This window comes from Pocillopora verrucosa, chromosome 3 (assembly GCF_036669915.1).
Source record: "Pocillopora verrucosa isolate sample1 chromosome 3, ASM3666991v2, whole genome shotgun sequence".
NCBI lineage: Eukaryota > Metazoa > Cnidaria > Anthozoa > Scleractinia > Pocilloporidae > Pocillopora > Pocillopora verrucosa.
The window spans coordinates 24,933,633-24,948,872 of record NC_089314.1 but is presented as its reverse complement, the minus strand read 5'-3'; the positions used below and the strand labels follow the sequence as shown (position 1 = coordinate 24,948,872).

The 15,240-nt window shown below is 38.9% G+C and overlaps 2 protein-coding genes across 2 annotated transcripts; one reads left to right on the top strand and one right to left on the bottom strand.

Moving 5' to 3' along the window:
- Positions 1 to 468: 468 nt before the first annotated feature.
- LOC131787898 (rhodopsin-like) lies at positions 469 to 1,611 on the bottom strand. The gene has a single exon (XM_059104972.1). The coding sequence runs from the start codon at positions 1,609 to 1,611 to the stop codon at positions 469 to 471; it is 1,143 nt and encodes a 380-aa protein (XP_058960955.1).
- An 8,217-nt stretch (positions 1,612 to 9,828) lies between these two features.
- On the top strand, positions 9,829 to 10,437 carry LOC131787899 (forkhead box protein L1-like). The gene has a single exon (XM_059104973.1). It carries the CDS (start codon positions 9,829 to 9,831, stop codon positions 10,435 to 10,437), a length of 609 nt encoding a protein of 202 aa, XP_058960956.1.
- Positions 10,438 to 15,240: the final 4,803 nt, after the last annotated feature.

Genomic DNA, 15,240 nt, shown 5'->3' with positions numbered 1-15,240 from the left:
TAATCTACAAGAACCTACAAAAAGGTATTCATGACTCCAAGAATGAATTTGTGGCCATAATGAGAGCAGGCGCTGCTTGTAAACCGCTCGTTGTGATTTCTTGCCATTTGAGGAGTGTGAGGCCAGGTTAACTGTTGAGTTCTTTTCAAATGGCGGCGTCCAAGGTCGAAAAATGTCAAAAAATTCTTAAAATATCGAACCCACTACTAAAATTAATTACAGTAACACAAAAATTAAGCAAAAATTTTCCACGATTTACCGGTGACTTTATGACTTTTTCTTTGAAACAATTTACCATTTTGTCTAAATTCCTTTTTGTTTGACAGTCTTTGATTTGACCTCAGTATGACACAGACAATCACATCTATGAGGAAAAAGGAAAAACGGACGAAGGAAGCCAAACGGTTCGATAGGATTCAAAATGGTTCAAAACGGAGTTTAGTTGGACCTCTTCCTGATCCTGCAGGTCTATAAGGAATTCTCCGAGATACCTTTTAAGTCCGTAAAAGCTATTCTAAGTGGCATACCCATAGAGGGCGTAACCTGAAGCTCGGAAGCTTGACCGTTCATGCCAAAATGAATTGAATTGCGCCCCGTATGAGTAGGACATTCATACACATGCCTTACACCTTGTCGGCAGTTGAGCGATCGACAGCGCATGGCTGCACAAGTTCGCTGAACAAGTGTGCATTTCTTTCTTAAAAACGTCCGAACATGACCCGAAAATTTCCGATTGCGAGCGATAAAAATCACTGGATAACACACCGACCTAAAACTCATAGCCACCTTGGCAATGATATGAACCGCTGGAGAGTAGTACGACCCGGAACTGCCTTCTCTCAAAATATACAATACAAGGCTTGGTATGAGACATAGGAAGTACACGGTTGTTATCATGATCGTTGTGAACGAAGACTTTGAGTAAGCATCGACGGGATTTCTCGGATACTCCAGTACATGGACGCGAACTCGTTTATTGAGAGCAGTTCGAAGAATTTGTCCAGAAGCGTAGAATATCACAACGCACGGTATCATGAAGGACAGTATCCAAAGTACAATGCGAAAGGATATAACGGGCACGTTGTTATGCTCTCGTAGAGTGAGGTATTTCTCGCAATTTCCTAGCACCCAGGCGATGAATCTCTTTCCGGGCTTGTTAATAAGAATCAAATCCCAGGGAATTGCGGATACCACAGCTTGGCTCCAAATAACAACCACGACACGCCTCACTAAGTTCTTCGTAAACTTATGATGGCTTTTTCTCACCACAGCGAAGTAGCGGTCCACGGCAATGGCTGTCAAACTGAGAACAGAGACGAAGAACAAAAACATGTTGATAGTGCCGGCGAGGATGCAGAGGTTTCCTTCCAGAACCTCAAGTCGGATTAGACTCGATCCGTACACAAGAATGCCATTGACAGAAAACAAAAACTCAGCGGATATGTGGCTTATAACCAACATATTGGTTGGTGTTTGCATGCGATGATCCCGACAATAAGCCACCATGAGAATTCCGTTGCCAACCATTCCCAGCGCAAAGAGTATAACTACAGTTATTCCCTGACTGAGAATGGCAGATTTATCGTTCGCAAATTCAGTATCGAAAACCATTCCTCCTATTCAACTTCTTCGTATATCTTAATTAACTGAGATAGTTAAGGGACAAGAGAAGATTAGTCCAGGTTTTCCGACTATAGGGCTATTCCTTCCACTGTTCGGGAATTTCTGCTCATTTACAATCCTATTCCTGTTTCTCTGACGTCAGTGTAGATTTTAAAACCACTTATAAGACCTAATTACTGTACCTCCAAAGATTAATTTCACTTTTCAAATCTCTGGCTAAGTGTCATTAATTAAACTTATTGCCTAATGCGTAAAGCAAGAGAAAGCAATATTGAATAAGTTAGATCGTTCCTAAATGGAATACCAGAGCGCTATTTTTAGCAAAAATATGACAGTTCGTTTTCTTTTTGACATTTATGATATGGTTAACATCACTTCTTTGCTTGGAAATGATTCACTGGGGCTCTAAGGTTTGGATCAGATGAAATTCATGAACCCTGCAGCTTGATCGAGCAGATTTAAGTTAACAAGAATATTTTTACACCGTGGTAGTCAATATTGGCTTTTGATAGCTTAAGCTCAGAATTGAAAGAAAAGAGCTTTGTTCGTCATTTTGTGTAAGACACTTGTAATACTAGGCCGATCTTGTTAATAAACTGATATTCGCTCAATTCGGCAACAAATTGACGAATTTCTGGCTTATTTTTGGAGTCTTGATATTGCCTGTTAAATTAATCACATAAACGAGAAGACAAGCAACCTTTGTTTGAACAGTCACGAAGATTCTGTTTTCAGTTTGCTTGTGATTTTTTAGACGAGATGGGAGTAACTTGAAATTAGAAAAGCGAGCACATTTTTTCAGTTCTTTTCTCAGTTTTTTCCTTAACATTGGATTTAAACAGGGACTTAGCACCCTTAATGGAGAGTCCAAAATAGACTTTTCTAATCCCGCATCTCGCCGCTATTTTTCATTCCATCCCACCATTCTATCGCAATTGACATTATCATCCCGATTCCATAGGGTTAAACGCATTTTGCTCTATTTAACGCCTTATTTAAATTGATGAACAAACTATAGCCTTTACAATATTGATAATGTACTCTCCTGATTATGGAGAAAGGCAAAGACGTTCTTAAGGCTTATTTAACCGGCCTAAAAGAAAGTAGTTCCTCGGTTTGTTTATGGTCCGGGGTGAGACACAAAAACTCCACCCATGGAAGGAGTACCAGAAAAGCTATCAAATTCCTCAGCCATTCCTCCGAACAAACAACAATAAAAGTCATGTCTCAAAGATACAACAAACTTCACGTACTTCACAGAAAAAAAACGAAGCTTCCGAAAGAAGTGATACTCGTTTCAAAGGAAGTTACGAGCTTATGTGCAATTATACCAAACATATACCTAAAAAACTGCTCGTTTGGAAACCCTACTTCGACGACATAATTTCTTTTTAGCACACCAACAGAGATGTCGTCAAACAGTTCATTGAACCGAAGCTCAAGCAAATAAACACCAGCCAGCCATCATCAATCAAAAATCTGTCTCAGAAGCTACTTTCATGGTAAGAGTTATCTATGATGATGAAAGATTTAACAGGTAGTCAGTTCTCAATGTAAGAACCCACTTCAAACGAACAGAGACATTTCAGTACACGTTCTACACGACGTGTCACCCACCTGGAGCAAAGGCTTCGCTAAAGGCGGAGCGTAACGACTCCTCAATGCTAATTCTTCAAAGCAAAACAAAAAAATTCACAACACATCGAGCAGAGAGAGGAAGAGAGAGGCAAACCGAAGAACTTAATTAACCACACTCTCAGAAGTGAAATTTTAAGGACGTAAACGGGCCCTCCTCCATCAAAGAAAAACAATCGAATCATGCCCTTTGTAAAACAATACTATCCAACGGTTCCAAACCTAAAAAAAATCCTTATGAGCAAGTGGCATTTACCACGGCAACGACCACTGCTAAGACAAACATTCAAAGAGCCGGTAATATCATAGAGAAAGGGGCGTTCAAGAAATACTCGTGAGAGCAAAATTATATCACACGATGGAGCTGTGTGGGTCTATTAACATTTGTAACATATACTGAGAAAACTGGACATATTACAGAGCCATTTAGACCAGTCAACCCCAATTTACACGGGAGCATTAATTGAGCCCGTTTGTAAAGCAAATAAATATTTTTTGATGTATCTGAGGTGGTGTGGCTCGTAACTTGAGCTAAATTGTGATCCCGCCTATACCCATCCTGTATCCCGCCTTCAAAACGGAGCATATCCAGGTCTCATCTTCCTATTTTCATCCCACATCTCGCCCTGAAAATTTCTCATTTCCTAAATCCCGCCTCGATTTTAACCCTCATCTCGCAACCCGCCAAACTTATGTTGGACCCTCCCAAGCCAAATAAGACAACGAAGGCTCTGAAAACGAGACTGACAATGTTTGTCAGCCAGGCAGGAAATTATTGAGCCATTCATTGAGGGTCAAGTTATTTCAATTTTCTCATAGCGGCCCAGATATTTACATTGCTTGTTCTACAATTTTTATTCATTAATTTTAATGGTACATCTGTCCAATAGCAAGCGATTACATTATTATCAGTTATGCGTTAATCAAACCCGAGACCCTCTGAAAACTTAAAGACATAATATGCAAAAAAACAAACCAAAAATTGGCCGAGTAAATATCAAGTTAAGTAACGATGGGTACGGCTGTCTTGCTCCTTCGCACGATCAAGTCTCGTCGTTATGTTTTGTTTCTCAATGTCTTCCTATTTAATCCAGGTTTTCCCATAGAATCCACCGATACAGGAGTAATCCTTGCTCGTTATTAAGTCTCAGTGTTAAGAACCGCTTGAAATTGAGCCGGCATTTTCACCCATGTCTCCGCATTTCGCAGTGGAATACTAAAGTTCCCTTGTCATAATTATTTTGCTTGCTTAAGTATCTAAAGATGTTGGACTTGGATCAATTTGGACGCACGCCTTTGAAAAGTTTTCTTGCACCCCTCAGGCATTAGCTATTTAAAATGTAGCCACACGCTGGGAGAGGTTTACATGATTCCTGCGCGAGCCAGACCGGATGGAAACAATAAATATTAATAACTTGGCTTCCGTTACGTATCAGTGACTTTGTTCAAAGGAAATTGTGGTAAAAATAGCAAACAAACTCATCAGATCAAATTGAGGAATGAAATTCATTGTGATACGACTAAGATCAATTCAAACTAACACTTAAAAGATTTTCTCATTTCCAATTTTACCCTTAAGCAAAAACCCTTGGCATAATTACTGAGAGAGACATGAATCCTGGCGCCCATACAATCACTTTGGATCTACCGACATACTGCCCCCTCAGACCACATCTCGCACCATATTAAACACACACACACCTATCCCTTGACTCTCCCTACCAAGCTCACACTTCACCAATGTTAGAGCATAGATGATGCAATTTATCAAAATATATGCCCTGTTCTAGGCGTTGATGGTAAAAAAAAAAAAAAAAAAAAAAAAAAGAAGAATACTCGATAGTACCAGTAAGGCAACGCAAAAAAGATAAAAATTAGCACGTGGCAGGAGAGGCCTCCACTCCGAACTGTAAATGATAAGAAAATGGGTGTAGCTTTGAAATTGGACCCACGCTTTCACTGTTACAAGGTAAAAGAACCGGAAACTAATAACAGGTTATTATTTAAAAACCCCTTATCACAGTAGTAGGTAAGGAGTTACCAGCACCTTTATAAAGAACATTATGAAAGTTGGTGGTTTTTCCCAGTTATACATCAATAGTCTTCTCTGCAGGTTCAAAGTAAACTCACTTTTATATCACTTACGATTACTGGGAAAGTCGCTTGTAGTGACAGGAGAGTGACCTTCCGAAAAATGAAGATTACCTATCTAAGTGAATCGAACCAGTTAAGGCAGGTGCATGGAAACTTAGGGTTTCAACGCCCACAACATCCACATAGTCTAGAGCCTTCTAAACGACTCGTGTGACTTCTTGAGTCTGAATGAGCCTTTTCAGGTTTAAATAAGACAGTCGGCGGAAGTGTTGGTACGTTTTACTTGAAAGATGCATCCCAAATCATACAGTTGACATTAATTCCTATTCAGAGTATTGATTACATCGATTCCATCACTGAAAAAATTTTTTTCATGGCACCTGTTTGTGGTGAAGGAGGGTAAAAATTTGATACTGCTGCAGGAATGTAGGAGAATGTGGAAGTGGCTACTTTAAATTTTGTTGAAAGACGGGCAAAATGCTGTCTCAGCTCGTTTAAAAGCTGTCTCGGTCTCGTTTAAAGTGCACCCGTTACTCTCCGGTTGGGACGGTATAATTATTCGCCAATTACTGATTTAATTTAGTTTCATCGTCCAACATTCGTCTATCTTCGTAAGAATAACATCTATTAGAGGCGATCCCATGATGAAAGACTAATGTATTGCAGAAATCTTCCTAGCAATACAACAAGTCGAGAAAAAGAATTTTGGTTTCCCATAACGCCTCCTTCATCCATGAATAAAATACATCAACAATCTTTAGACATCAAAATAATGAAATCCTAATTGTCTGTGTACCTGTCATAGATCATCAAAGGGCCATCAGGTAAACAACCTGCTATACGCATAGCGGCTGTGACACCAAGACCCAATCGTCAAACGAAATTAGCCCAGAAAACGATTGAAGAATTTCGACACCCTTCCAGAGTAAGTCAATCTTCTTCTTTCAGCCACGAGTCTTCTCGTGGCTGAAAGAAGAAGACCTTCCTCTAGATAAGAAGGTCAGAAGTAACTTCAGCTACGGGTACACGTGGTGTTTTAATTATCATGCAGTTTTGCCCCTTACATGTATTTTGGCTTGGAAAAGTGCCTTTTTTGGACATCTCAAAGCCTTTGGAGGTTCTGGCATCCTGATTCCTTACATCTGTCGACAACTAACCCTTACCATTAATTAGAAAACCAGGGGTCTAACGGTTGGCCCCAATGCAAAATGTTCACCTGATTTTAGGTTTTCTTGCTATTTTTCCTTCTTTCCTTATGATTGTTCACTGTCGCGTGGATCGCTTTGTTCCTTGAGTTAATTGTCTAGCGTGTTCTGACTGTTTCATCAGTTAAAGTATCTATTGAACCCGTGCTTTACTGGGAAACAACCCTCTAGCACATAAGTAAACTTACCAGCAATATCAATTAGCCATCATTCTATGTCTGTATGACCAATATTTCTGAAAAGCAATGCAAAGCATCGTAGTTAAGACCACGTACTATTCTTCATGAACTTGTAGCTGAGAAAAATATCAGTTTCCAAAGAGGATTTGACTCTACAACAGTCTCTTTTCCTTGTAAGGTGCCCTGCCAACTGACTCCTAGAACTCTTGCTCAAGAGCTGACCATTCCACTAAGTTAAAATGTGACGACATGAATTCCTTTGAGCTACTGGCAGGGACCGCGCAGAGTAACAAACCCATTTCAAAAGTAACGTCTATATCCTAAATCTTTTCACCGAATTGAATCAGAACAATTTACATATCCTTTTCTAGTCTTTTCCATTTTTTTAACCCCTTGCAAAACCGCATGGCCTAATTGCATTTTAATGTAATAGCCATCGTGGCGCCAGTATAACCTTTCACCGCGCACATATGATACTCGAGGAGGGATTGTTTCTTTCCCTACCAATTTTATTTTTTTAACCCCTTGATTCAGACTGCATGGTGATCCTTACCATTGATTATTTTAGAAGCACTCACTGCTAAAGGATCTAGTGACGAACGCTCTGCTGTTGGATTGAACCTCAAGTTTGACCCGCTAAACAATAAACTGCCTCCTGTATTGTGTTCGCCACTTTTTTTGCAACAATTATGTTTATTGTGACATTTCAACTGTGTCAGTTTAGTGTTTTTAGCTTGGTTTATAACTCACGGTCAAACTTTCGGATACAAACGCACCCCTTTCAAAATAACAAAAATGAAGGGAGGGCTGTCTTTACCTAGTCACTGCTAATGTATATTTATTTAAACAGAATATCGTAATTACTAATATTAAAAGTCACGCTTTGTTGTATGCTTCACTGACGTTGAGTGTTGTTCTACAATCCATGGTCCACCGCCTGGCAACGTCCACTTGCACATCGCGAAATTGAGGAGTAGAATCTTTTTTTCCCTTAGCTTCTAACCTGGGAGCTCGCTTACAAGCTATTGGATCCACCGCAAACACCAAGACAGTAAGGGCTCGAAATCTTTTCCACCCATTCCACATCTACCCGCTTCCAACTTCCGACCCTCGTGGACCGTCTTATATTTCACAATTCGATTAAAATTACACACAAGAAACCATTGTTTGTGTTACGTTTGTGGTTTAGGGGTGTTTAATCATTGTTATTTCTGAATTTAGCAGAACACCCACAAATGGCATCAGTTTGTAAACAGCCAAGTATAATAGACGCTTGTTATCTCTCTAAATCAGAGAGTATTCGAGCTCATAGGATTCTAAACTTCCTATTCATTCCAAACTCTGAAGTCATTCACTTACGTTTTCCTTGGATTTAGACCATGTATTTCTCTGAAACTAACGATGGATTATTTGACAAGCGCGTGATGTCACTGTAAACGATCGACTGGACCGAGAAAGATTATAGATAAGATTATATTCACCGTTTAAGTCATTTTTTTTTGTTAATAGCAGTACTCCACCACATGATGTACTGTAAGATGAATGCCCACTTACGCCGTTTGTGGCCGCAATTAGTTTTACATATCAATAACACGCCTGAAAGACAATTGCTATTTTTATTACCTCGCACACATATTTTCAGTTGTGTTTTTGCCTTCTTGTTTGCAACAAGAAGGCATTTTGTAAAAAAAAAGTATTGCTCTCAGTTAGCGAGACGTTGAAGTGCAAGATGATATGAAGTCCTTCCACACTTATGATCCTATCTTCAGAGCCACTTGGTAGATCTTGCAATATCGTATAAGTTCAACCATATTATATCGAAAAAGCATGCTATGCTCTGTATGTATCATTTTCTACAATTAGTTTCACAGTTGCAAACTATGTTCCTATACGTCACGTTTAATATAGTGGTCTTTGTTTGAGCGCCTGCCCTCTCTTAAACCATCAACGCATCTGTTCAATAGAGCGTTTTGAAACTATTGGAATTTAAAACAAGAAAAAACTTGCGAAATATCCTGTTATCCAAGCGCGTGCAGCAAGGATCTGGGAAAACACTTACTGATGGGGACTGTTTCCAAGGCTATAATATTTGGAATATTTCTTCGAGATGATAGAAAATAATCAGATCTGTGTGACTTATCGTCTGTATCATATTTTGATAATCTTTCAATGCTTTTTTATGGGTCATTTATTTGGTGATCAAAATGATTTGCAGTCTTGGACTCGTTGGCTAAAACATTAACAGAGCCAAAAACTTCATCTGTAATGTTTCTACACGTCAACTTTAAAAAGAAAAAAATGAAAATTTTTTTCACACCATTTATCAATTAATTTTTTGGCACTATAGTTTCCGTACGGAACAAACTGATATCACTTAAAGACGGCAAAGGTGGACACGCATCAATAGGAACGAGCTATTACTTTCATGGTTGTTTAAGATGCCATCAAATGACAAAGATAACACCAGTAGTCTCCATTTTCTTCGTGAAATTTGCCAAAAATTCGTCGCTGGTTGTTGCTTAGAGAAAAATAAAAAGTTAGAAAAAAAAGGGGGTTGCCGAGGGACCCTCGCACAGCTGGCGTTCAAAAAGAGTGTGGAGAATGTATTCAGGATTTTCGCGATAGACGCAAAGCTTGGGTAATTTCAATTCGTACCCTTAACAGATTGAGAGCGAGTGGCTATTTCTTCTCCTCTTGGGCAGAATCATGAAACTGGGGGCTGCAAAAAAGTTGAATAGTTATTCGCAACAAATATTCAATCAATTGTTTTTGGTAAATTTTGCGGAAGAAATTTCGGGAACAATGGTATACAAAATTAATGCAATGGTTATTTGTTTCCGGTAACAAGCAGATATGGAAGTACATGTTTTATTCAACATCCTTTATTGTTTTTCTGGGATTGAGTCCTTCCCACAAAGTTTATGTGACTAACGACTATATTGATTAAACGTGCGATAACACAACAAAAGAGGCGTGTTTAACAAGCCATAAAATACAACGCGGAGTTAGTTACCTTTTGGCATTGCTGGCAAATCGAGCTGATCAGTTGTAAGCTACCAGTAAGAAGACAGATAGAGGACAAGGAAAACAAGATGAAAAGAGCAGAACAAGGGATTCAGAAGGAAGGTTTTCGCAAATCCGTACCTGGTGTCTCCAAAGACGAAGAGAAAGCCTTGATTCAAACGCAACAAAAGAAGCAGAAGCGAAAGAGAAATTCGTGCCCTTTGTCTTACATAGAGGTCATCTCGTATGCCATTCTAAGCTCACCGAGAAAAAGGGTTACGTTATCCGATATATACAGCTTCATCCAAAACAACTACCCTGAATTCACTGAGAACAGAGTGCGCTGGAAAAACACAGTCCGCCACAATCTTTCCATCCACGAGTGTTTTCAGCGAGGAGAAATGGCCTTGGACAAGAGTGGATGCTACTGGCGGATTCATCCCAGATTCTTTGCCCACTTTTCCCGGGGAGATTTTTCACGACATAAGGAGCCACAAAATCTACCTTGCGCTTGGGATGGTGGATACAGTCTTGTTGAAAACCCTGCATTCTCTGCTCCTTGTCCCGTGTTTCCCTACCGCATGTGTGAGCCGCCCTCGCCTTACCATCCACATGTTGGAGTACAACAGTATCACAACCGAGGCATACATGCTTATGGGCAACATCCATACTTTACGTGGAACCACTTTATGTACTAATATTTAACCAAAGCGATGATCATGCTGGATCCACGCAAAGGCAAAGGCAAGGAACACATTCACATAGCAAAAGGGTAATATACATTTAAAACAAAGACGCAGCGTTCTTTCTTGGACAAAGAACATAAGCCTAACGATAAGGCTATTCTATAATGGCGTTCAATTTTATGTAAAAGCAAATTACTTTCGAGTCAAATAAATATTCCTAAACCAGGAAGTTAAAACAACAGCCGCAATGTTCTTATAAGTAGGAGATGAAAGAATTCTCGATTCTAGTCATCAGGAAGAGACGAGAGTTTTAGTCTAAAATCGCCGATGAACAATAAGAACCTTTACGGGTAGACAAGGGCAAACTTAAGATATGACGTATTCCCATTTATCTAGGACGCAACACATTTGAGGTTATCCTTAAGATTTTGAGTGTAAATGCATATTAGTCGATCCTGAATATCTAGAGAGGTGAGAAACCACGAAGGGTTCCTATACTATTTAAAATGCATTACCTCTTTACAAAAAACCTTCTGAGTGAGTCATAAAATTTTCAATGCAATTCATGTTTTCAAGAAATTACCACAAGTTATACTTCAAAAAATCAAGACCTTGACCGATTGATAAGTTATCATTATTAGGGAAAGGATAAGAGGTTACCCCAAGTATTCTCTTCGACGAAGCCAAGAGAGTGGCAAGTTTGTGTCTTCTGTAAATCGAAGACATGTTTACAAGCCAAAAACTCTGTAAGTTGCAAGGGTAGTTTTCTCCTTTTTGAAAGCTAAGAAGAGAAAATCCTTGCTCTCCGCGAAACAATTCGCAATTGAAATCTAAGCTAAGGGATAAAATACCATGTAACCGGCATAATTTTTTATTCTTAGAACAGGCAGTCGCATTAGCTCTTAAAAAAAATTGTCACAACGCCAGAGGACGAAAGGGAGTAAATTTTGGGGAAATTTCACTGCACCCTTAGTTTTGTTTTTTATTGCTGTGTAAATTAATTTTATCGTCAAATGATTGCTAGTTGATAACGTTTCCGTTATTCCAGTACTAAGGCAAAATTTTCTTAAAATTTAACAGGTATAATCACATATCTTCCTCAAGGGTACAACCGTATTTTAAATACTTAAATTAGTCAAGGGAAACGTCACGGCTGGGTGGGTCCTTCAATAATTGTCAGCACGTGCATAGCCGGGTGGCTATTTGGTTGATAGTTGGTGATTCTGAAAATCGCATTGTCGAGTCTTTTAGCTAGTGCCATTAAAATGTTTTGGGGGTGACTTCGGGAGCAGCTGCATACGCTAAAACACTGTTCTTCTCTTTCCTTGATTATACTCTTTAGTTTTCCACACTCCTATCATAGTGATGAACAGTGTACACTACGATGCAAATGGACGAGGTAGCCGATTTAAAGTGCATTTTACTGACAGATTTTTCTCCTTATTAGATATAATCTTAAATAAAATTTAGAGTTCTCGAAAATCTAGCAAGAGTCTTATTTTCATTTGGAGGCTTGAAAAGAATGCAGAGCTAGATATATTTAGGAAGAAGGGAAGGTGAACCCTTTCGACCCAAGCAAAACGTCGGATGATCGATATCCAGTCGCATTGGTACTTACATGAGCGCCTTGGCCGTAGGTCAATGTTAATGCATGTACATTTCTGTAGGTTAGAGTTTCATCAGATATTTTACTGAAGTGGTGTTACCTTGATTAATTGACTGTTTCGGATGATAAAAAGGCTAAGAGTATTTTTGATGTCTTCAGACAGAAACCTCGGCATTGGTATAATGCAATCAACCTTAGTATCTTAAATGAAACAAAAGTTCTAAGCAGTGCGAAAAGTGGAAACCAACACCAGCAAATCTTCCAGGGCGGCTTTTCAGAGTGGTATCTACTCCCCTCTCTTAAAGACTATGAACGACTTCATCGTTTCCATACTGAGCGACGAACATCACAATGGTGTCGAACCACGATTGTCTTTGGACTTGATTCTACGAGAACGTGACAGTGTTTTTTTCGATGATGACGCAACTACCGCCCAGTATAGCTGAGTGCAGTGCATTTGCTCCGAGCAAGGTGTTAATGGATATCTCGGCTTCCTCCTTTAGAGGATAGTGGACAGCTTCACTCTTATTAAATAGGGCTGCAACTGCCAACGGTATCTCACCATATAAACCAATTTTTGAATTGATATCAAGATCATGCCATTTGAGAGCATGGTTTCGATGATGGGGCCATAACCGCCGCGCATAGCTATGTGTAGAGAATTTCTTCCATGACTGTCTGTCACAGGAGTTTCTCTAAGAGATGTAGGTGACGGTTGCACTCCTGCAAAATCGGGCAGCAATTGTTAAAAGCGTGCTTCCTTCATCATCTCTTGAATATATCTCTAAACCATATGAAAGCAAAGTCTGCAACATTGCCTGCCTGTAACGCTGCATGCAGCGAATTTCTTCCCAACCAGCCTCTCTTAGAGGTTTCTGGTCTATTGTGTGGCACGTAATCCACAGCTTTACTTCTGCCACATGCACCAGCAAACGTCAAACTAGTGTTGCCATTGATGTCTCGGCCACGTGACAGAATCACTTCAATGATGGTGATATCACCAGTCTTCGCAGTTAAGTGTAATGGATTCCACAAGTCATATTTTTCTCTGAAGTAAGTAATTGTTAAACGATAAAAATAGAACTATATTTAATCTGAAATATTGTAAGGGTTTCCTTATATTGGTGTTGGGAAAAAGAATGGAAATATTATATATTACTTTAAGCCATTCGATACAAAAATTATAATAAGACAGGTTGATTATTTCTTATTCCTTTTGGCGATCTCATCTAAGTACAATTTCTTTCACCTTTTTCTTATTGCGGTTGTGAATTTGGTAAGGAAACAGTTGCTCCGTTTCTACGGTGATTAGATCTTGTTGTACTATTTTGTGATAAGCTATGTTTTTAATTATGTCAATTTTCTAGTTGTAAATCTCTCTGGTAAAAGTTAACCTCGCACAGGAATTCCTGGAAACTCCTGCTTCTTATGCTATTGATTACTATCAGACTGGTTTTTATGGTCAAATTCTAAGTCAAATTAACGATTCCAGAATATTTCTTAAATTTTAAGTTAACACCTTCAACAACTCTTCTTAAAAAGGTGACTCTGATTGTACATAGCTTATGCTTTTTCATCTCCGCACTGAATTTGTAATTATATAACTTATGCGAATAACACGTAGTTTTCTTAGGGGCGGTACCTCCGAATTTTCTGTTTACTCTGTTGTTGTATAACAATCATCTAGGGCTATTTTCTCGTAAAAGCGTAATTTCAATTCTGCCGATAGGTTAATTATAATTTTTGTATTATCAATCTTGTCTTCGTTCTGGCCGACCTTAACCGTAAAACTAAGAAATTTAAGGTAGAAGATGATTTTGTGATTGCGTAAACAATTCGAAGGTGTATACTTAGTATGCAGGAACTGTCGTACATACTCTAAGGTGATTCGCTGGCTGAAACGGAGCGATCGTGATGTAAGAAGTTTGACAGCTTAGAGGTGTCATCTTTGGTGTCACCTTTATAAGCTAGTGCACAGCATCTTTCAATCAGAGAATATAGCAAAGCAGAACAGTGTGGACTTATGTCGAAAGAAATAAGTTGAACTGTGGTGAATAAGGTCAATACTGGGCTAGTTCCCGAGAGTAATAATTGTACCAGGAGCTCAACCAGAAAATAAAGAAAATTCAACCGAGTGTTAGAGAATAATTCTTCTAACATAATAACAAAAACCTATTGACTGATGTTATCCACACTAAAACTACATTGTCAAACCTGTAAAAACCGACTTCCTAATTTGTTTTAAATCGAAACCCCTTTAGAGCGTCTTTTCTATTAAAGGGACGTAGACTTCCCTTCAGGACCACCAAAATGGCAAACTATATCAGGATTCCTCCCTATCACAAGTTGAGTCAAAATCAAATAAAATCATGACTGTCTGGGATCTAAATAATTTTTCATTGGTGGCAGAGCATTCTCATCGGCGTCGGTGATTTTCTTCGTAAAACTATACCAGAAAAATCTTAGCCTTTTATAGCTGATGTTTTATCTCAAGTCAAAGGATCACAGATAATAAAACGAAAGCCTGCTGAATAGGGGTGAAATTTTAAATATTTCCCGTTACTATCGTCATCAAAATATGATATAAATAAATTTGTTTGATCAAGTTTTGATGATCTCTTTTTGCTTCTTAGCAAGAAACTTGCGCTAACCATTCCAATAGCCTTTAAGTCACTTACTATGTACAAAAGACCTTCATTTCAATTATTGAACGTGCAAAAAGAAAACATTCAAAGCTCCACTTTATGGTTTGATTAAGTCTGCAAGGGTGTGCCCATCTTTACCATACGTGTCTTATGCTAACTCATTTATAAGTTGACCTATGGACCTTTTGACTGAGCGATGTGCACGTTTACATTTAATGCGATTTCTTTAGCGATCCCCAGACGATGATGATAATTCGTAACGCCAGCTTGCATGCATGAAATATATAGTATTAAGCTCGAGAGCGGCCGTAGGGAAATGAAAGCAGAAAAAGGTGCAAACGATTTAAGCAACGATGAAATTTGATTTTAATATACTGACCACCTGTATCCACTCTATATTTGGATGGTGTTCCTTGTGTTTCCTCTTCGCTATCACTGGTATCAGTTATTAAACTCCATTTCTCCAGCTCTATGTCTCCAGCTCTATGTCTCCAGCTCTGTGTCTCCAAATCTGCACGGTCAACATACGCCTTAATGTACCCCACCTATCTTCCCTTTAAAGCT

Excerpts from the sequence above, each read along its gene's own strand:
- LOC131787898 (XM_059104972.1), bottom strand. The coding sequence starts at position 1,611 with ATGGTTTTCGATACTGAATTTGCGAACGATAAATCTGCCATTCTCAGT.
- LOC131787899 (XM_059104973.1), top strand. The coding sequence starts at position 9,829 with ATGAAAAGAGCAGAACAAGGGATTCAGAAGGAAGGTTTTCGCAAATCC.